General features: G+C 40.6%; 1 protein-coding gene across 5 annotated transcripts in view; it reads left to right on the plus strand.

Annotated features, from left to right (window-relative positions):
- Window positions 1-23,404, plus strand: part of rbms3 (RNA binding motif, single stranded interacting protein) — a 306,045-nt gene that overhangs the window by 243,735 nt on the left and 38,906 nt on the right. For all 5 annotated transcript variants that reach the window (XM_042011495.1, XM_042011491.1, XM_042011493.1 and 2 more), the window contains one exon: window positions 21,166-21,272. In XM_042011495.1, coding sequence (XP_041867429.1) covers window positions 21,166-21,272 — 107 coding nt within the window. The remainder of the gene's footprint in view (window positions 1-21,165; window positions 21,273-23,404) is intronic.

Consider the following 23,404-nt stretch of genomic DNA (forward strand, 5'->3'; position numbering starts at 1 on the left):
AAAGATACAGAATGAGGGAGAGTAATAGAGAGAAATATAGCAGGAATGTGGAAGAAAGAAATGTATTAAGAGTTTAAGATGTGTGACAGGAATAAGTGACGGTGATAAAAGAGAACAGATGGAAAAGGCCAGAGAGGGGAAGAAAGTGGTGGGTGGTGAGCAGAGAGAGGCATGAAAGTTGGATCAACCTGTGCTTTTGGAAGGTTAAATTTGAGCACAGTTTAGGTTGCTGCATCTCTAGCAGATGAGATGAAAGGATGACATTGACTATGTGACCGCTTCCTGAGCTTGACCCCTGTGACACCCGCCCAGCTGTTCGCCAAGTTGATCCCCCTTATGTCTTTTTTTTCCCTCCCATCCTGCTCACACCTCTCCTTCCATTTTTTGTTGCCCTTGCTTTTATGCTCTGTCTCATTCATCCCTCCTCTTAACTGCCCTGCTGCCACTGTCTTTCATCCCTCACTTTCTCTGCACACATTTTCTGTCTTAAACTATGCATCACACACATTCCTGCAGATGCCTCCCTCATGCTTATTGTGTTACTGGATTTAGATAAGTGGACACAAAAACAAGACTGCTTTTATTTGTCCTAAATATTTTCTTCTTTTCTTTGCTTGACATGAGTTCAGCCTGCTCATTGATGTACTTGCCTTTCTTTTATGTTATGAATGTACTGACAGTGTGGACAGCTGACAGATATGACACAAGTTTTTTGTTCTTAGCGTTACAATTTTTACATATCAAAGTAGAGCCGCAACGCAGGTTAGAATGTAATTGGAGCTTGTCAAAAAAGAAAGTCTTGTGCTTCTGGATGTTAAATATTCACAAATTTAAATCACGGCCATTTATGAAGGATGTAATGCTTCAAATTGTGCTTTGTTAGCTAATTGAACTTGTGTAGACAACATCTTCAGGATTGGATCTGCTGCGTGATTTGCTATGACTTGTGCAGTTTTTCTTTAAATTTGTCAGTTTTGGCAAATGCTCCATCCTAACACAAAATGGTTGCCTTCCAGTTTGCTGCATGGAGGCCGACTAATCCTCATTCTAATCCTTGAAGAGGGCAAGCTTCAGTGATGTGTTCCTTTGTTTGATCCTTTCAACAAGCCCGCACTGCCCAAGCAAGGGTTTCAACCAATCCTGTAGAGGATTGACTGCTCTGTCCTTGAGAGGTTGGAACTTGTTAAGTGGTATTTTAACACCAGATGTTTGTTTGGAGAAATCTATCATTCCTCTTCCTTTTTCTTGTACAGTCACGATTCTTAAAGGGGGAATCCAAGTGAAATTTTTGTAAGAACCCATGTTTCTGTTTTCTCATCACCAGAAGATTAACATATGTGTGTTTGAGCGAAATCCCTCATTGACCACAGGATGCATTCTCATGAAATTCATATGTGATCCTAGTTAATTTTTTTTTTTTTTTGTAGGTAGAAATGAGACCATAATGCCTCACATGAAAACTGCAGTTTACTGATGTTCATTAAATGCTTTAAGCATAACTGATACAGTAACGGTATTCTATAAGAAAGAAACATTTTAATGAAGCAAACACTGAAAAGATAGTGTACGGTTTAGCAGCTGAGAGCAGATAACATTATTTGAAGACCTGCCTTGCGTTGGTCATTTGTTTAGCATAACTACTGAAAGTGCTGAGAGCATTTCCTTTCATAAACACACTCACATTTTACCACTGTGTTACCTCAGGTGGTAGTGGTGGTTAATGTGTTTGCAATGTGCCAGTGTTTCATAAATGCCTTAAATGCAGGCGTCAAAGTGATGAGAACATGATGATTACATGATGTACATGGGACGAATCCTTTTTTTAGGGTTAAACCGTTCTGTACTCACCAAAAGGTGCAGGACAAAGGTAACCCCTGAATGTTGAATATACAGAGATCTTTGTATCTGAACCTGCTTCATCTATGTTTATTGTAGTTTCCATTCTAGAGAGCTAAATTCTGGGAAGGAGATTTGTGATTCACAAACTAATTTATGAAACCTAAGCAATATTTTACAGCCATTACCCACTTCCAAAGAAATTATATCTTAGCTTATGTGTCTTTTCTCACATTGAACCATAAGCAACCCAAATTTTTTAACATAGTGACAGATTTTAATATAGTTTAATATATTAATTAATATATTCAATCAATAAACCAGCCTGTTTTGATCTGAGCCAATGAGCGCATCTTACATAAGTTAACAGGTAATCAGGTTCAGGCCTACGCCATCTGTGTTGTTACAAGAAACAAGCTGCACTAGCGTTACAGATAAATCACAGGGTCCTAATAATGAACAGATCTCTTTGATCGTGACTCTGCACTGATTTTCCCTGTTCCTGAGAGAAATTAATTTGTTTCACCTGTATTAACCCACAGAACTGGACTTTTCTCATCAACAGTTTATGATTTGTCTCCACACATCAATTTGTCCAGTTTAGTAAATCTGGTCCTGAGATGCTGACAGAAGTTAACACAACAACTACTGTTAATATAAATATGCCACTGTGAGCACATTCCTAACATGATGTTTACATTAAACCTAAATAACTCCTTCACCAACAGGAACATTCAGACCAGCCACTGTATTGTTTAAACGCTCTTTATTAAAACAATACACAGGGTTGTAATGGTGGGGGCTTGCTGTTGCTAGAAGGAGTAAGAGGCCTGTTTGACTAAAGGATCTATGGATTTGGTGGTTTTATCAGATGGCAAAATACTGTGCAGCCATTTATAACACTGGATTTTGCAACTCTTATCATACTAGGAATAGATTTATCGCAAAGTAAACAGCAGAAATACACAGAGCTACAAAGTAATCTACCAGGATTGTTCCTTATTTGATTGGCCAGATTACGTTGCAGTGTAGTGAAAGTCGGGGCAAGTTTCCCAGCTCCAGATGTGCAGTCAACCTTTTTTTTTTATTTCTTGTTAATTTTTCTGTTGTTAATCTTGAATCATATTTGCCTGCAGGTTTCCAGTTTCCATTAAAGGTGAAGTTCTGCTTTATGATTTTTACGTACACACCAAAATACACATGCCGCACTCTAAAACCAGACTCCAAAAATCACAATTATATGCAAGAGCCACTCATTTTTTTCCTCTTCCTTCTTAAAAGGCTTTCCACTACTGTAGAAATGAGGGCTTAAAATGTGCAGGTTATCTTCCCAGATTCGTAGATTCCAGATTTTAGCTATCAGTCAACTTAATCTAATGCAGGACCTGAGGCAATGCATTTCTTTTCCAAAGAATAATATTCAGCCTCTCAGCAGATACAGTAGGTCACTGAGCTCATAGCCTTCTGCCAGACTGCCCATCCACCTGAATGAAGATTAAGTTTGCTGAGGAGGATAATCATGCTCCAAGGTCTCTGTGGTATGCAAGCAATTCAGCACACCTACTTTCTGTGGTTCACTGGTCAGCTCTTCTCTGTTCTCCCACCTTTCATCACGAGACATCAGACTATCAGGCTAGATTATCTGAACACTTGCGTATGATTCATTACAGCTCTCTATTTTCTGCTCTGTTGTATTTTTAGCATGTTTTAAGGTCTGAAATCAAAAATAAGCACAAACAGCAAGGAGGCGGCCAGGTCACCTGACTCCCCAAAATTGACTTATTGCATCCTGTGAGTGCTTGCGTCAGGGAGGCAGGATGAAGGGAAAAAAAAGCAAAGCATCAGTTACACCAGGCCACGTCACTGTCACCATCTCAGGACGCAGAGGGCAGCAAGATAAATCTAGCTGCTGCCCCTGAAATAGAGCTCGAGCCTCCATTAGAACAGGACACAGGCTGTGTGGGAACAAGTAGAGGTCACGTTGGTCAGCAGAGTTATTTCTGTAATGCCACCGGACCTCCAGGAGTGGATGCCCATTCATTCATCCAATAGCCAGCCAGCAGGTTAGGGCACACACACAGTGACACATAAAGAATGTGCACACACTTCACAGGCTCTGCAAGTGGACCATCAGCGGGAGTGGGACATGATCCATTTGGTGAAATTTACTGTGATAGTGTCTAAGTTGCCAGTGTGTTTGTCACCTGGAGCTATTTGTGTCATTTTCTTTATGTGTGAGTGTATTTGTATGAGACCTGCCTGCTGGTGTTTGAGCTGAAGGACGATGGAAACACACCTGGTTTCTCAGTGATCTCATGTCTCAGACACAGTGTCTCTGTCTGTCTGTCTCTTTCCTTTGCTGGCAGTACAGCACATTATGGCTGTTGGATCACACTTGCAGTTTATTTCTGCTGCTTTTACTCAGCCCATATAGATGATTTACTGCACCCTACAGACATGGATGCTCACTTTGTGCCACAGCTAAGAAAATGAAAATGAGAGCTCACTAATATGCCATCTGAAGGACTTTCTACGGTCCCTTTTCTTTTCTTTGTTCTTTCCATATCTCATGCATCCACACACCCACAAATACACACACATCCATAGTCCATTAGGAGTGTGTTGCTTTCATTAGCTCCAGCTTGGCCCTGAGACAGCCTTCGGAGTGGAGCACAGCAGAGTGGAGCTGGCCAAGATCGCAGTATATATAGAGAAGTCTGGTAATTGCCAGCTCTGTGTTCTCTCCATCCTGTGCGTCAGGTGGAAAGTATGAATCCATGGTATCTGGGGACCACCCCTGCTGCGCTGCACCGCATCTCGCTACAACTGTTTGTCCCCCATCGGGCACAAGTAATAGGGAGAAAACAGCTAGCTTAAAGGCCTCAGAGAGTCCAACAACTGCCACTCTAACAATACACACACAGCCGTGGGAATAACAAAACACAGGCAGCTCACAATAACAGCAGAGAAGCACCCAAAGATATACCCCTCCTACAAATCTCACTTTTCATGTCTTGCTTGTTGCACAGCATTAAAGTGTTGTTACTGGAGTACAGCTTTTGTCTTTAAGAGGAATGTTTTGTTTGCTTTGTCTCACCTGCCAGGAGGCATAAAAAAGGGTCAGGTCAGTTTGAAACACTTTAAAAGTTTGTGTAAAAGTCACCTCAGATTTGTTTAAGACTAGGATACTAAAAAAATATCTGCTTGAGGTAGTATTAGATACAGGCATTTTCATTATACTGTCCAAGTTTGGTATTTAAATGCCATCTGCATTCATAAATCTTAAACATGTGCAAAAAAAACAACAACAAAAAGCCTGGTGGTGGTCTTAGGTGTTGGTGGGCCCCTTTTGTTTTCTTGACATTTATAAAAGTTTGGCAGTGCAACAAGCCAGCAAGAACCCCCACCAGGGTAAAATAATAATTTCTTTAACTGCTAGAATCAATGCCAAGTAGAAATCAAAAGCCTAATCAGTCGCACTCTGGAGCCTCAGTCCCTGCTGTGCCAAACCAAAGAAAAAATAAATATCATTCATATTTACTTAATTCATATTAAATTTCATGCAGCTCAGTGAGTCACTGCCATGTTTTTTTTTTATTTATGTTTGCATCAGTTTCTTTCCTCTTTGTCGCACCAAATGCATGACAACTTAAGTTACAGTAAGTGTTGTTAAAAATGTTACAACTGTAAGAAAAAGAGGAAGAAAATCCAAAGTAATTGAAAGCCAACCTTCAACTCAGCTGGATTTACTGACAAGAAACTACATTATGCGAAGAAGTCACATAATATAGTGAATCAGGAACAGCTCTTGTAGGTTATGCAGACAGTGCTAAAGTTAAGCTAGTCCTTCTGCTACGTTGGGAGGAAAAAATGGTTTATTTAAGGGATGTGCACAACTAATGAATTAGTTGATAAACTAGTCGGAATGGCGCACATTGTTGTCAACTATTTTTTAGAGTTGACTTGTGTTTTACTACGCAGAGAAAACTAATGTTTACAGCATTGTTTCTCCCGGTGTTCGCACAGAAGCAGACCAGAGCAGACGCTGGTAATGGCAACAAAGCACAGAGAAGCATGGGACTGTTTCACTTAACTGGTCAAAAAAATCAAATGCACATTTTGCAGGATGAAGCCTGTTTTCCGCAGGTCTACCAATGTGATGATGCCCCCCTTATTAAGCTTGTAAGAAAATGTGGCGCTTTAGGAGCAGAATAACCAGCTGACTAATTTTGTCAGTCACGTGTGAGCAGCATTTAGCTCACTAGAGCAGCCGCCCAGTATACAGAGACTACAGCTCCCTGACACAGCTGGCCCAGGTTTGAATCCTGGCCTGGGGTTACTTCTCTCACTCTCTCTCTTTCTCTCTCTGATCTCTTTCTTGTCTGTCCACTGCACAATGAAGGCCACTTAAATCTTCAAAATCTGTTAATGTGTGAAGGATGGTACATATTAACGATGACATAACAGCTGATCAATTTTAATTGGCCTGAATGTGAGTTCCTAGTTTATTTTGTCTGGCAACTTTCCATCCTGAAACCGCATCACAATGTAACAGCAGCTTGTTACCATTTTTAGTCATAATACTCTCATTTTCAGACATTCATCTCCAACTGCAGCCAAAGCTTGCAGTAATAAAGAAAATCTGCATTATTTTTTACATAGTATTCAGTCACCAAGGTCCACCTCCAGTCAGTTGGAGTAGGTGGTCATAAGTAATGTAGATTTTAGGTAAATAGCTTATACAACAGCCTACTTCAGGACAGTTAGAAATTTGGACTGCAAGGAGAGACCAATTTAGCGAAAGCCAACAACTTTAAGGAATAAAATGCCACAAACTTTTAAAATTGACAAATTATTTATTAAAAAAAAAAAAGAATCAAAAATGCTATTCCAGTCTGTTCTACTGAAGGCATTCATCAAAGAAAATGTATAATACTACAGAAGGCATCATTGCCTACAGGCAAAATAAACAAAGATGATTTATTTCCCTTGTGTCATTGTAAATCATACCTACAGTATCGAACTTATAATAGTATTTTTTCAGCATGTGGCCTTTACCAGCCCTTTACATTTGAAGAGGTTTTTACTTAGTGGCCTCTTTTCTGCAGTGGTCTTTCAGATACCAGTGATGTATCTTTGAAAATAACCCCACTAGTTTATCCCATTCAGCAGGCCCTCTCCTTATCCTCTAGAACACAGACACACAGATTTATGAATTAACTTGAACTGATCATATCTCTCTTTGAGGCAGAGACGTAATCTTGTCACAGATGCATTCAGATCAATTTTTCCGGATGTCTTATTTGGGTAGGGAGCAGTGGTCTCTGCACAACAGGGGGTGCATGGAGGATGCAGTCAGAGTGTATCCAATTTCAGACAGCAAAGCAAATGGCCTTGGAGATCAAGGATTATACAGCATGTTTGTGAGTCGAGCTGGTATTGATTCGCTGTGCCCCTGGTGAACTCCAAGTTGTACCTTCTCCATGTAAGCTTTTACATGTTGTAGCCATAATGCCCCCCCCCCCCCTATCAGCTTGGTCCCTGATCCACAAGGCTACAACAACTGACCCTTATAAATACAGCCTTTTGTTTTTCTAGATAACATTGTATACTCCACGGAACACAAAGTCTATGTGTGAGGTTTATACTGTTTAGGGTAAGTTATCCTATCATAATTTGCTTCGCAGCATAGTTTCCATAAATAAAAAATAACTTTTAAAAATCCAAATCCATCACAGTGTTACCCAGCACAGGCTTTTCATCAGCTGCAATGCATCGCTTCTTCTTACTGAGAAGGAGTCTTGGCATCCCTCTGTGACTTCATATCGTCTCCATCTCCAAAGTTTGTAGGCCTGCCATTTAGCCATCTGTTCTGCAACTTCCCATTTCTCTCTGCTTTTCTTTCCCTCTGTCACACTTTAATCCCCACACCTTTCTCTCTTTTCACACACATGTTGTAAACCAGTGAATACTGAACAACCATATATTTGATGTTTGGTAACTGCTTTTGGAAACATCTCAGGATTAGAAGTAAAAAAAAGACAGACTACATGAGTTGAGATGAGGGTTGGGTTGGGTTGGGAATCTGGTTAACTTGTCCAATACATCCATTATGAGGTAAAATCAACAGTGGAGAGTGATAAATGTGTGCTAGCAATAGGAGACTGTGTCCAAATCCCCTCAGTTCGTTCGGCCATTACACGCAAGACTGGATTAGGCAATTGCCCCCTGCTGGGACAATGAGTGGATGAGAATGGGAAAGATGAGGGGAGGCTGCTCCTCTCCTGCATTATCTAAATAACAGGCTGGGGAATTCAATAAGTACTGGCCTCATCAGACCTCATCAGCTCCCCCAATTAGGCTGCACATCATGGCGACTGGCAGGCTCGTTTCAGTTGGTGACAGATGAGAGCCTGCAAGGCGATGTGCTTGCCTCTGCAGCCACATTGTACTGTCCCAGATTCCTGACATTCCATCCATCCATTTTCTGCCTCTTATCCGGAGTCGGGTCGCGGGGGCAGCTGCCTAAGCAGGGAAACCCAGACTTCCCTCTCCCCGGCCACATTCACCAGCTCATCCGGAGGGATCCCGAAGCGTTCCCAGGCCAGCCGAGAGATGTAGTCCATCCAGCGTGTTCTAGGTCTTCCCCGGGGCATCTTTCCGGTGGGATGTGCCCGGAACACCTCACCAGGGAGGCGTCCAGCAGGAATCCTAACCAGATGCCCGAGCCACCTCACCTGGCTCCTCTCGATGTGGAGGAGCAGCGGCTCTACTCTGAGCCCCTCCCACATCACCGAGCTTCTCACCCTATCACTAAGGGAGAGCCCGGCCACCCTGCGGAGAAAACTCATTTCGGCCGCTTGTCCTGACATTGTTTGGGTTAAATCATTGCTGGGACAGGTGAGCCATTTGGATGAGAGAAATGAAAAAAGCAGTATTTGTTCATATCTGACTGTTAATTTACAGTACCATGTACTTCTGCCCTTGATGCTGCATTAGTTATTTCCTGGTAGCTAGTCTCAACTTCAAGTAAGGACTTACCTTTACTGTGCTGTTGCTTTTGAACCCTAGTGATATCGATGTTTTCAATATCTTTCCCCTCCCACTTTAACTCCCAGTGTTTCCCCAAGGGTTAGGACATGTGGAGAAAAAACACTACTCTACCATATCGATTGAGACCCATTAACGCATACTGAGAAAAACAAAGCCTTTTATCATGTCCGAGATGTTTAGTCAAGGACTTACTCAAAGTTGTTCTACACAGGTCAGCCTTTCTCTCTGCTTATTGCTCTGATATTGCTGTCTCAAGGGAAGAGGAGGAAAGCTACTGTCGCTGCTATAAGGCTTTGCAATGTGTGTGTTTTTTTTTACTATAATAGAAAGGTGTCATCAAAATCTCTCCATGTTTTTTCCCCTCTATCTTTTTCTTTGAGAAAGTGGAAAGACCGAGAGAGAAACGTGGATGGATGTACTCAAGAAAAACTCACTTCCACTTGCAGTTTGCACCCCACTGGTCATTTGAAAGTTATGATGATTTTGACGAACATTACAGGATACATAAGCTTGCATAGCATACATATGGTGGCTTACATTTATTTGAGTGGAAATTCTTTGCATTTTAATTCATGAAAACATCCCAGATTTGCTTTATTATCAAAAGCATTATCTTAAATGTCAAGTTTGTTCAAATAAATCTACAGATTTTAATTTTTTTGTGGAGAATGGTTTATATATTCAATAAACACAAGGGAAATATCACTGTTGTCTGTGTTTTTTGTTTTGGTTTTTTTCTGGAAAGACAGTGGACAATTAGCGTCAACTCTGCTCAAGAACAAAGAGAATACCTAAGAAATGAATGAATTATGAGCCTTTGGGATGTCTGATGCACTGTTTGAAGTTCAGACATATAAGGATCTTGCAGATAAAGAACAGATGACTGAATTGTGCTTCTATTGCTAGATTTTACTTTTTACATTGTGAAACCACATTTACAGATCATGAAGGCGGCCTTTGTTGCAGGGCTAATTTCAATAGTCCGGCCAGTCTAAAACCAAAGGCAGCCGGTGCCTAATCTTTGTAGTGGTATGTAGAAATTACATATATTTAATTTATGATGCGATTTTTAGTCTTTTTAAGGTCATGGCATCTTTTCTTACAGAACAAATAAGGAGAATGGGTCATCTTGTGTTTTCGTTACAATACCGTAATTTTTCTCCAAAGCAAGTTTAGTGGTTAGGCAGTAGCATTTAGTGTCTTGGCTATGGACCTACTGGGAAAGACCAGTAGGTCCTTGCCTAAGGACCCAACTGGAAGGTGTTAATACCTGGAAGATTTAAATCTGGTCTCCCACATGGCAGACGGATATGCCCTGCCATCTGACCTAACCATCTGTGTTTTCGGTGATGTCGTTCCACGATGTCATTTCGAATCATAGATTGAAAATGAATGTCACATTAACTAAATCACTCCCCAGGGATGAGATTCATTTTCAGTTGCTCAAAAACACAAATGACTTAAGTAGCATCAGCTACTTACTTTTGACTAAATTAGCAAGTACAAAAAAAGGTCCATTCGTGTTTTGTTCTTTTGTACGATTTGGTACACGAGTTTATGTAATGTCATTTTCATCTCCCTCAGTCTTTAAGAGTCCATCAGGATTCTTCTTGGAGGTCTGGGGGCAGTCCAAAGTTTGCAACCTCCCACCAGCTGCAAGAATTGTGAATGTATAAGCCAGAAAAACAAAAGCTAGCAGTGACTTGATGTAATTTCAGTTTTGCGTAAACCTGTTTAGCCTGTTTGGAAAAGCCGTGAGGAGATTTGCCATAATCCACAGATTTATCATTCATTATCTAAAAGTAGGTCTACAGAAACACAGATTACTGTTTTCTTATTGTTCCGCCAGCACAATCTTTTTCCTGTTAAGTTTCTTTTTTGTTCCTAAATGGGCCAACCACACTAAGAATATGAACACTATAATAAGATTGCTGGATCCACACCACAACAACGGTCTAACAGCAGAACTGGCAAATTATATACATGGGATCACTTTCAGATTAATTTGATGAACAACAAAATATTGTCCTATCGAAAAACAGCAGGATCATTTCTCTGCTATGTGGTGTTGAAAAAGCAGCAGCTCAGAGATTCAGTATCACACTATTTTATTTATATTATTGATTTTACTTTTATTAAGTATAAAAAAAAGGTAAATTGCATGCTTTATAATGTCACATTTGCTGTTTCTGACAACCTTTTTATGCTTTTTAGGTCTTTTTTGTGCTAATATACAGTGTAAGAAACACTTTTTCTCTGATATCAACCATATCAGATAAAAGGTTATAGGCTATTTGGTTATAGGCTAATACTTAAATGTTTAAGTAAAATTATTTTAGGCCAGAAATTACAAATAGCAAAAGTATCATATTGTATTCAACATGCTGCCAAGTGGTCCTCAGTGTTGCTGGGGGTTTCTCTAGTTTCTTCTTAGTTGATTTTTTTTTCTTTGACAGCTGCCAGGATATGTCAATATGATGTTGACACATAAAACAATATTTATCAAATTAGTTGAGAAGTGACAGCCTTGGTAGTAGTCATAAATTCTCCTTACTCCTCAAAGTACAGTTTTTTTAGCACAGCTGGAACGTGCAGCATGCAGTTGGTACTACCATATGTGGAACAAAATCCCTTATTGTCTTAGTGTGCACAGATATTTGCCCTCATGTATGGTTCGATTGATCTATATTTAAATTATATAGTATTGAGAGGTGAACCTCATTAGATCCTCAAAAATAACATAGAAGTAACAACTTGCACAAGACTAATTTTAAGAGAAAAAAGATCCTTCTTACCTTTGAACCAATTTTTTTTAAATAAATAAACTCTTTTTTTTCATGATTACAGGTATAGATGTTTATAGGTAAGAATGGCAGACAAACTTCAGCCCTTCCGGCTTTGTTTGTGTTGGAGTTTGTATGAGTGTATAAATTGTATGTGTGTGTGTCTGCCTGTGTGTGTGTGTGCGGCTAGCTTTTAAAAGTGAAAGAGCAAAGAGACCTACACCTGCAGCTCCCATCAAACAGTGGAAAGCTCCTTTCAGCGCAGCTTTAATTACAGCCTCTGTAGCTCGGCTCAGCTCAGACAAGCTGGTCTCTACTCAGCCAACCAAATCCTCTCACACAGCTGCTTTCCTCTGCCACAGATGCACCTGATTCCCAATCAGCCACAGTGCCACCCTTCATTGATCCCCAATCAGTTACAGTAAAGGGGACTCTATGGAATCCCCTTCACACTTGGCCCTCCTCCATACCCTCCCCCCTTATTAGTCGGGTGCCCGACTTACATTGATCATAAATCAACGTCACTGGTAGCATTGATCGTCAATCACCCTCAGTGACATTATTGATCCAGCTGCTCCCTCAGCCATAGGTCTGTCCGCAGCCCTGGGCCCCACATTGCATCCTGGCTGTGGCATATTGATCCTCCTTTAGATACAGTATTGAGGGTTCTTTATTGATAATTCATTTATTGTGCTGTAATTTCATTTTCTTTCCTGTCCATTACATTGTTACTGGAAGCCCCTATGGTGGAAACCTAGTTAAGAGACACGCTGCCTTTTTTGTGCTTCACCATGCTATTCTAACAAATATGGCTATGTTGTAATCACAGCAAACATGGCTGCCTCCATTCAATATCAGTATTAATTTACAAGCCTGAACATTAGAAAACTCTGCCTTTAACAAGAGGATTTAAAGTTTGAGTCTTTGGATCATCTGGAAGAATCTTGGGAAGGCTGGCTTCTATTTAAAAACATATCAGCTTTTTCTTTTAAGTTTCACATTGAGGACTGTTAGTGATGCACTCTGAATGTTAACTTGAGTTACTCTAAGGTACCATAAAATAATATGCTCAGCACAACATTGCCTTGATAAATAAACCTACATTATTATGCTGGAACATAGGTAGTGGCTGTAAGAGGCTAATTAAGAGGTTAAAATGCATTTAAGTACAAACTGCTTTAAACCGAATGCTTGAAACAAGAAACTTAAACCTCTCCTTAAAAAAAAAAAATCACAAAGTATATTTTCAGTGCTTAAAACTGAGTTATAGGGAGTCTGACACAGCGTCATATGCTGAAAAATGTTTGCTGCAGGTTTAGTGGATGGGCAGTTCAGCTGAATTACAAAGCGCTGACCTGTATGATTCACCTCTATAGAAGGGAGTTTTTACGGGTCAGTGGAGGCGTTGGCAGTGTTATAATGCTGTACTAACAGGGACAGAGCAAGCTTCACAGTCTCCCCATACAGGTGGTGACACAGACAGTAGAAGTACAACTCAATCCCCACAGGCAAGTCCAGTAAAAGCCACTCTTCAATCCTTCAGAAGCCAGAACTGCTCACCATGATAGGAAAGCACCGCTGGCCAGAGCTAGTTTTACACCACAAGGTCAATAAAAGCCGACCAACAAGGTGATTACATATTACTTAAAAACTCCATTCACATACATTAACTCAGTGTTGATTCTGTTTTATTACAAGCCTCATGTCATGTAGGTTATGTCTTACTTCTGCCTATCTACACACAGCTTGTTAAACTATGCATGTAGACGGACAGATTTAATGTAGCTTTCTTTGAAAATGAGCTCGAAGCTATTTTAGTGTAGCAAATTAACATAGCTAGAGCATGTAATTGATACAGTTGGACTGCAATTACCTGTCGCACACATTTAATGAGTGGCACATATGGCTCGACAGACTGTTATTGTTTTGAGTATGTTTTTAAGTATTGTACTCAGTTGTGTCTTCTCAGCCAAACGAGCTGAAGTGGTGTAAACAACAACAGCTAAGTGGTGAGATAATTCCTTCAACATGCAACAAGTCTGTCTGCCTGCGCAGAGAGAAGCTACACGCTAGCCTCTTGAATCAAGTTGTGGGTTGCCACACAGATGGGTTGAAGTTTTGGGTGTTTTGTGTGTGCATTAGATAACTCTGGCAGCTTTGATCTTGTAAGACCAAAATACAAAACTGATGCAAGACTGATTATTATTCATGATAAAGTCTAAGGGTTCTTATACAACAAACTGAGGTAAAGAACAGCTCCAATGGGAGGTCCCTCACTGGATCTCTTTACATCTGAACAAGCAAAATAGCACTCAAACACACCACAAAGACTTTACCAACTATCATTCAGGACAAACAATCTGTGTCTGTACAAAAAAAAAATATAAAAAATCATAGTTCACCAGTTACCAGCAGGCTTTTTCTTTCCCCACTCAACATGGCTGCTGTTGTGAAAACTGTTGCATTAAGTGACGATGACACATAAGACGAGGTTATGTGTTACATATTAAGTTAGCTGTTAGCTTTCTGTCATCACTTATGTTTATCGTCTTGTGTACACTTGAGCAACCAATCAGCGTGAGTGCTCAGGTTGACAAGAGTTGAATTGACCATGAAATAAAGGCAGATGAAGTCCAACGAAAGTGTGCGGACACCACAAATACAAGAGACTGATGTTTCAAACGTATTTGATGGCCAATTGTAGGCTTGGTGTATAAGAGCCTCAAGGGTGGTGAAAAATGACTGAAACCACTTTTTACTAACAACAAATCATCATTAAAAGTCAACATCTGTTTGTTCCCAATCCTACCATTCAATAAAATACAGTCAAAATCATCAAGAATTCACCGATTAGTTTGTGAACTGCTATTTTGACGCCTTTTGAGGGTGTCATGTGTGTAGCTTTTTGGAAGCAGTGGGGACTTTATTTTGAGAGAAAAGTAGTTGTTTCTTTGCAGGAAAATATCTGTTAACCTAATTGAACTAAAACAACCAAACTGATCAGAAGGACTGAGTCTGACTATTGACTCAGTTTTGACATAAGTCGACCCCTATCAGCTATCAGGGGTATTGCACTTTACGCCACTTGTGTTTCAGCTTTACTCATGACAGTGAATGTGTTTCTCAGGGTTTTGTTTTGTTTTTTTTCTCTTTACAGTATTTGATTTGGACCAACATCATTCCCAAGTCATTTTAGAAATTGAATATATTTACTGTAACTGATGAAACAATAGATCCTCAGTCTTTCTTTTCTACTTAGTCATAAACATCTTAGTGATGAGAGAGATTTACATTTTTACATGAGTCTTATTCATCCTCAACATGTTCTAGACTGAAGTTTCTTTGTTTCAATGCTTGTCGATTCATCTGTGACACATGATCTTACATTGTCGGGTGCACTTTGCGGCATTTTCTTAGCTGGGATTTTAATTCTCTCCGCAGATAGTCTTCTCACTTTCATGCCATATTCTTACAATTCTAAACCAACCACAACGCAGCCACTTGTACTGTAATTGCCATCTTGGACAACTGTGTAAAGCAGCCAGTGATATTGAAACCCACTGCAACAGCAAAGATGTTGGCAGTTTGGAGCTGCATCTGTGGCTTTAGCATTAGAAACATCTGCCACCACTGTTTTATAAGTTTTTGGAACAAACGTGGTGAGGACTGTCTGCTTGTATAAATGTTACTGGAATATATGGATGCAGGATCGTGAGCCATTTTATTATTGGCAAGAACCCATACTGTACACTAAATTTCACTTACTCACAAACTTCTGTCTGTTCTGTTGTTTATTTGTTCTCTCACCATAGCAACATTGGTGTCGGGACCAGCAAGTGGAATTAGCTGAATAAGCTAAAACGAAGCTCATTTAACCGCTACCTTAGAGTTTGTCTTCCTGGAGCTGCCTAGCGACTGGAAAACTGCCTGTTTGGTGCTGTCCTCGCTTTGAATTCTGCTGGAGAGCAGGTTAATTCTGTCAGCATTTAAAACTGTGCAATTATGTTCCTGCTAAAATAATCACACCACTTTGTTTAAGCAGAAAAATTCCTCACCTGTAGTGTCAGTCAGTTCTTGTTAAATGCTGTGTTATGAAGTGATTTAATGACACATGGAGCTCACATCAACTATCATTTTTGTATATTGTGTAAATCTGGTATAGATGATAGATAGATAGATAGATAGATAGATAGATAGATAGATAGATAGATAGATAGATAGAAATGGCAGAGAGAAATTAGATAAATGGAGACTGACAGAGGGACTGAGAGATGGATTAGCATGTCAGAGACTCCCTACATAACATTACTCTTGTTAAGTGTGCAATAGCTCATCGATCAGGCTTCTACCGCCTGCATCCAGGGCTCTTCTCTGCATTTCCCCTCCCGTAATCTATAATATGATCTCAGGCCTGAACCGCCTGGCCTGCTGCAGAGACTCTCCATGGAAAAGTCTGAGTAAAAGAGGATCAATAGCTATAGAGCATATGTAGCAAATGCAAGGCGAGAAGCAAAGCATTGTTGACAACCTTCTCCCTACACCCATTCCACTCATATAGATGAGCTCTACAGTATGGATTGAAAGGGGGGAAACTGGACTGCGCCTGTCACATCTAACCTCTGTGAATCTCTTGCCCCTCTGTCTCTTTCTGTCACAGTCTGCTCATGTCTTTTTGCCTGTCTATGACACCGTATCTGTCTTTCCATCTATCACCCTCTCCTCTTTGTGTTGCTCTCTGCCATTGCTCTCTTCCTCCATTTATTGGGCCGTGTCATTGAGCCATGTGTGCCGTCCCTGTCAGCAAAACGGCTGGCAGACTGTCTTCATTTTCAGGCTGAAGGATGTGAGGCCAGTGTGGCAGTTGTGAGAGCTATCGACCAGGATCCGTCAAAGCCCTCCCTGTAGGAAAGCTGCTGCTGCCTGCTTTCCTAGTTGGCAGCCATTCTGAGCTTGTTTGTTTGACTCTCAAAATGTCGACATATATGCAGCTCTGCTGTACTTTTCATCCATTATGCTCACCTGTCATATATTTTATATTACAGCCCCTATTTTTTCCTCATCTAGTTTTAGAACACTGTCCTTGCACCCTCTTCTTTCTCCTATATCTTTGTTTCAGCCTATGTCTGTCACCATTCCTATCTCAGCCTTTTTCTTTCTTATTCCTATAAGACAACTCTTCCTCAGTCTGGACAAACAGGTCAGGCTGGCTGATGGAAATTGGACAGTTGTTGATCCAATTAGAGATCCCCTCAAGCAGCCAGAACTCTGCAGCCTTCCAATAAAACACTGTTCTCTTTCTACTTTTTCATGAGCTCACCAAATATGACCTTGCAGTAAAACAGCAACGCAACCAAAGACTTTTCAGAGACTCATTTAGCTCATGGAGCTGCCAGCCACGTCACCTGTTGGAAACATTAAACCAAAATTATTGTTGAAAAGTCATATTCCTCTTTTCACTAAGGCTTTTCATACTGATATATTTTGGTACATGTGGCTTAGCAGTTCCCTCTGTTTGCCCTTTCTAGCTTTGGATATTGAGAGCAAAGCCAGGCCAACCCAGTTTGACTCCAAACCCTTGTGAGAGGCCTCTTTTGTAACAGTCTTAATGGTGAAAAACTGTCTGTTTCACTGAGCAAAACCTTTCAACCAGCTTTGCTGCAAATCTGGGGCATTCCTGCACTGATTTCACCAGTCAAGCCTAACAGATATACAGTTCTATTCAGACCATGCAAATGAATATGTGAGATGCTAAAATGGACGGGTTATATTACATGTACTGATTTGCATTGATGGACTTAGATATTTTTCAGCTGGCTTTGCGAGACCATCTTTCTTTGCCTACGGATACCAGAGAGAAAAGGGCTGATTTCAGCCAAATGCTGGCCTATAGGAAACAGCAACAGTAACAGCAATAATTACTGATGCACACTGTGCTAATAAGTGAAACTAGCAACAAGCTTAAATTTAAATTGCTGTTGTAATTGCACTGTCTTGTACAAAAGTACATGTGCATGTATTTAGTGGTTCATTTTACTGGGTGGTAATGCTTCCATTGATGAGCAGAAAGCCATGACTATCTCTGTAGAGCCAAATGCACAGTGAGGAGTAAGATTGAGCTGAGCTTGTGATCAAATGAGGCCAGCAGCACAGGCGTCTTACTCTCAGTAAACTGTCTTCCGCTGTGTCTTTGTGTGTGTGTGTCTAATTGTGAGTGTGGTTTTGGAGTGCATTTACCTAAGCACATATCATGTGTGCATTGGTACTCACCCTCATTAATGTATTTACCAGTTTCTACAGCAACCCACATAAAAAAACAATTAGGAGTTCCCATGGAGCACCTTGTTAGCAGCAGTTATTGACCTCCGACCAAAAGTACTTCGTGTCTTTCTCCCATGATTTAGGGTCATTAAATGGCAGGAAAATTGGCCCATAACTCTGTGTGTTGGTAATTTTTGGTTTATTGTTTTTAAAGACCCCCTACAACACATTTTCTGGAGCATATGTGAAATGTGTTGACACAACATCAGCAAGCTAGCACATACAGAAAGCTACAGTATTAGTTTCTGCTGAGCTGTGCCAGGGATGACTGTGTGTGGTGAGGGGTCTAAAACGGGGTGTTTTTGGCTAGCAGTGGTATGTATTGTGTGTTTGTCTGTGGGTATTTTTGTGTGTTTTCAATGGTTACAGCAAGGAGATTTTAAGGGCAAAAAGAGAGGGGAGGTTGTTTGTGTGTAAGGGCTACAGAGTGGTGAGTGTGTTCCCAGGGTGGGTGGGGTGCTGTGAGGCTGTTGATCTTGGGCTTGAGTCTTAAACAAATTGGCTAGTCTGCTATTGGGAACTGGGGATGTAGTCACAGAGGGAGCGTCAGCGTGCTCTGTGTCAAATTCTCCAAATTTCTCCAATAGCTAATTATCTCCCAGAGTGCCAGAGGAGAGGTTTGGAATAGCTTTTGTTGGTTTTCTTCTGTAGCAGCTCTCAAGCTCTCCTTTTTCCGGCTACATTTTCCTGAGCTGACTCTGAAAGGTTTAGTCCCATAGTAGACCCTGAAGGCACATAAATACACTAAACCCAGTCATTTCCTTTCTCCCAGAGAAGTTTGTCTGCATGGGTTTGGCTCCATAGTATCCATTTAGTGGCATTAATCCACACAAAAACTTTGTTTTTTTTTCCCCCCCACACACCTTTTTACTAATTTGCATCCCAGACACCTGCTGAAGCTTGCAAATAATTATCCGTAGCATCCGGCAGCAGATCCAGTTCTGACATGTGAGAAAATTAAACGGATAAACAAATCACCTGCTTAGCTCATTAATGCCGAAGTCATTTAATCAACTGGAAAAAGTCCCCCGTCATTTCACTTCAGGTTGTTTTATTCACCATCACTGCTTTCTGTCCCAACAGAACGTCTTTCTTTCTTGTCTTGTGATATCAAGGCACAAGCTCCTCAAACATCTGTGAACGGTGAAACAACTGTGAAACATCTGTGGGTGTCGACTCTGGCATTGCACAATGAAAGGTCCCATTGCAGAGCCTCCTGCAGACAGCCCCGTCATTGGCCTGTGTCGTCACAGAGCAGTCGTGTAACGAGCTGCCAGGCCTGTAATGGGAATGCGATGACAGGAGAGCCATCAGGTCCCTCCTGGGCCACCAGGTGCATGGTAGCAGTGGGTCAGAGTTTGCACAGGCTTGCTCACTCTGTTCACTTTTACCAAGCTGAACAGCACTCTCCTGTTTTTTCCCTTCTCAATCAGTTGTTAGAATTATGTTTTAGGGCTATTATAAGCTGAAAAAATAACTGGAGTCAGAGAAGATGGGAAATATGCCTAAAGGAAATCCAGTTTGAATTACAGAAGGAATTTCTGTTTCTGTGAGATTCCATTAAAAGTTTCTCTATATGTAGCCCGTGATGTATTTGCATCTGTATTATTGTTGTGCCAAATATCACTGAATCCTGTCAGTGCTGTATGATAATGTATGATGTACGGACCCTGAAAAGATCATTTCACAGACTCATTTGACTGTGAAAGTGTGTTTTCTGGGTCAAAATAACTTATTTATTGCAAACTCTAATTCCAAAGTTTAATTCAATAAGGTCTTTCTGATAAAACAAGACAAGTAGTGACTTCTCTGGTGTAACAAGGTTTATCCAGCCATGCAAAATGAGCTCCTCTAATTTTTTCTTGTAAATTTATCTGCAATCTTTCTGAGCCTTAGTTTACTTTTTGCCTCACAAATTGTTTTTTCTAATATATGAATGCTTCAGCCTCAGAGAATTATTTTTTTTAATTACTTCAATCTGAGTTTTTCATCTCCACTAGCCCCAATATGCTGTTGTGTTCTCCTTATCTTTTTCATTGTCTTCTCCTATTTTTTGTTTCATCTTTTTTCTCCTGTGTTCCTACCAGTCCCTACAACTGTCCACCTTCCCTTCTCTCATCTCCACAGCTTGCCTCTTAGGAGATTCTGATCTTGCTGACACAGGCTGAAAAAGGGAACAGACACTGTCAAGACTCCCAGATCCCCAGCCAAGAGAGCCACCAGTTTCACATGCTTTTTTTTTCTTCACTTTCTTCTTTCCTTGAGACTGTCTTTCCTCAGTTTTTTTTCTCCCTCTATACACACTATCTCATCAGTAGAGTTCTCGGCCTGAATCCATTTTTGTCTTTCTTGGTGCTCACCTGCAGCCTGAGCGTGAGAAAGTGCCCTTTGATAAGTTATCTTTATAGCGACGTAGGTCATCACAGCTCTTTCATTGACCTTTGATTGGTAATTATGCATACAAAAGCCTGTTGATACAGCAACAGCTTAGATAAGGTCGTACTGCAGAGTTTTTTTTTTTTATTATTTTATAACTGGATTAATAACAACTGTGTCATGCTTTCCTACCGTTGATTATAGACACTTGCCAGCTCCACAGAGAGGGCATGTTTCAATCCTTTGTAACTTTTTCCTTTCATTGTTAGAAAACCTAAGACTTTCCTTAATGTTTATAACAAGAACAGCATCATCAATGCCAGGCTTTACTCAAACAAAACAGTACAGTGAGGTGCTTACATTGTTGGTTTGCTAAAGGAAAAAGACATAAAATTTCAAATAAAAGAGGAGATGGTTGTTATAGTAAAACACGCAGGGATTATGCGTCAGGAACAGGAACGCCTTGTAGAAATAAGCTTTGGCTGACAGAGCGGTCCTACATTACCATCTCAGAGGTATTTACAAGAGCGATTACTGTGATTATTATTTCAACAATACCCTGCAATGCTCTTTCATGGGCTGCCAGTCGGGGCAGGGACAGGGAGGGCCTGCCAACATCGCCGGAGTGGGAATTTGTCTTGCAGCTCCATAGGAAGGCAGAGACAAGGAAGGGAGGGGGTAATGGTTGAAGAAGGAGGAAAAACAGGGACACAGTTCAAGAGGGCTTGTGTCTTTCAGCAAGGTCAGAAGATACAGTATTCCTAACATGGTTTTGATCTTCATTTCTCTTTCTCTGCAGCCCCCACAGAGCCTTTGCTGTGCAAATTTGCCGACGGAGGGCAGAAGAAACGCCAAAGCCAGAGCAAGTACCCTCAGAATGGAAGGCCGTGGCACAGAGAAGGCGAGGTAAGATGCTACATGAGCACAGAGGGCAGTGTGTTTAGTTTATTTGCTTCAAGATTAATGGAAAAGAGCTTCCTGTGGTGGTTTACATCTCACGCCAACACCGTAGAGTTTACTGATTAACTTAGCGTGAACTAAATGTTATTTCTACAGTGAACTTGTTCAAGTTTGGTCACCAATCTGCACAAACTTTCTGCAGGATTTGCCAATAGTAGTTTTTACACAAAAAAAACTTTAGGAGCAGCCATCTGTCTCTAAGCCATATTTCTGTTCAAGAACAATCTCTGAGGAGCTTCCTTGATCTTCCTCTAGCTGTCCTCCAACTGTTTTTATTCCATTTAATCCTTCACAGTAATCAAACAATAGCTTAAGGGAAGAGACGCATTGCTGTTATCACATGAGCTTCATGCTTGGGTCATGCTGTTATGTCATCATGACCAGTGAGTTGCAGGAAATAACAATGAATGGGCCTTGTGATAATGATATTTCCCAAGTACCACCAAGGTAAACAATAAACCGTCACGTACTTGGAGAATAAATATTTAAAGCAGAGGTCACTAACAAGCGGACCACGGCCCGGATCCGGACCCAGAATCTGTCCCATATTAACCCGGAGTTAAAAAATAAAATCTGATGGGGTTCTTTTACTTTAACTGCCGCAACTTTTGCAGTCTTCACGGTAGTGGTCAGGAAACACGCTGACCAATTGCATGTGAGGTAAGCCATCTCACGTGATGCACTCAGCCAATCTGTGTGTGAGGTGCCCGGTGTGGCGGTAAACTGCCAGCTAGATCAAACAAAGCAGGGATAAAGATGTCTGCGCCAGAGAAAGGCAAAAGAGTTGCTAAATCTCCCTGTTTCAGCAACTTTGGGCTTTTTTTCTGTTAAGTCTCTTGCAAATATTGTCAGTTGTGGATTTTTGGGCTTGTTTTTTTCTGAGTGTAGTTGCTTATTTGGGTTTGTCCTGCTCCTGTTATGAAGCACCCCTCGTTCTCTCACAGCCGTCCGCAATATCGGATATTATATTAGAAGAGTCCAGACTATAAGAGCGGTGATCTAGGTCACAATTTCTGATAGCCATCAGAATGTGTACCTGCATTATAATGAACTCAGACTTAAATACAAGTTCTCAAGACTTCACTTGTACATTTCTCTGTTGCCCCTTCAAGTGAAGTTGAACGTGCACGTGGGCAGGGGTGTGCTGGTGTTACACTATCGCTCCCCCGTGGTCACAGATTCTGATGGGTCTCAGATTTTGGTGTATGCCCCTATCCACATGCATGTTCAACAGTGACAATGCCCGCAAATAAATAGATATGTAAAATATATATGTACTAAAGAGTAGAAAAGAGAGTGTATTGGAGGGCTCATTAGGCAGCCCCTCAAAAAATACTTTCTCATCCGTGAGGCTGATGGATCAGTTTCACTGTCATCACAACATTATTTGTTGTAGGTCTTACTCCAGGTCTTTTTAAGACAAGTCATGTATGTCTTATTTCGATTAAAGTTTTAAAGTTCAGTGTATTCAGTGTTTTCATTGTACATACAGACTGTATTTAAATATATGTACATGTGTATGTATGTATATATATTGATTTAGAGTAAAAAAATATCTAGTTTACAATAAACTAGAATTGTTACTTCAGTTAAGAAGATTTACAGCACATTAACCAAAATCTGCCATAAACAGTTTGTTAGTAAATGGAAAGAAATGCATAAAAAAATGTGCTTCTTAGTAGTTTCTCTCTCTCTAACTTATAAGAGAAATCATTGCTGCAGTAACACACTTTCGAATGCACGTACTCCCAATTTTCATTGACGTATTGCATTCCTTTGATCCAAAATGCTTGCTTGCATTTTTCAGAAAACGTATAATGATGAGACTAAATATTAGCACAATATGCCTCTTTTAGCTCTTTTTCATTTGGTATGATAACGTTCTGAACAAGGTGTTTACCTATGAGGTAATGGTATTTCTAAGAACGGGCCCCACCCTTCTCACAAGCACCCAAGAGAGGTTGGCTGCAACATCTGGCATTTATGTAAACCATTACTGCCTGTCATTTGTATTCACTCTAAGGTATGGGACTGGTAAAAAGAAAAAAAAGAAAGGGGAAAAATACCCTAGATATTAA

This window comes from Melanotaenia boesemani, chromosome 17 (genome assembly GCF_017639745.1).
Source record: "Melanotaenia boesemani isolate fMelBoe1 chromosome 17, fMelBoe1.pri, whole genome shotgun sequence".
In the NCBI taxonomy this organism is placed as follows: Eukaryota; Metazoa; Chordata; class Actinopteri; order Atheriniformes; family Melanotaeniidae; genus Melanotaenia; species Melanotaenia boesemani.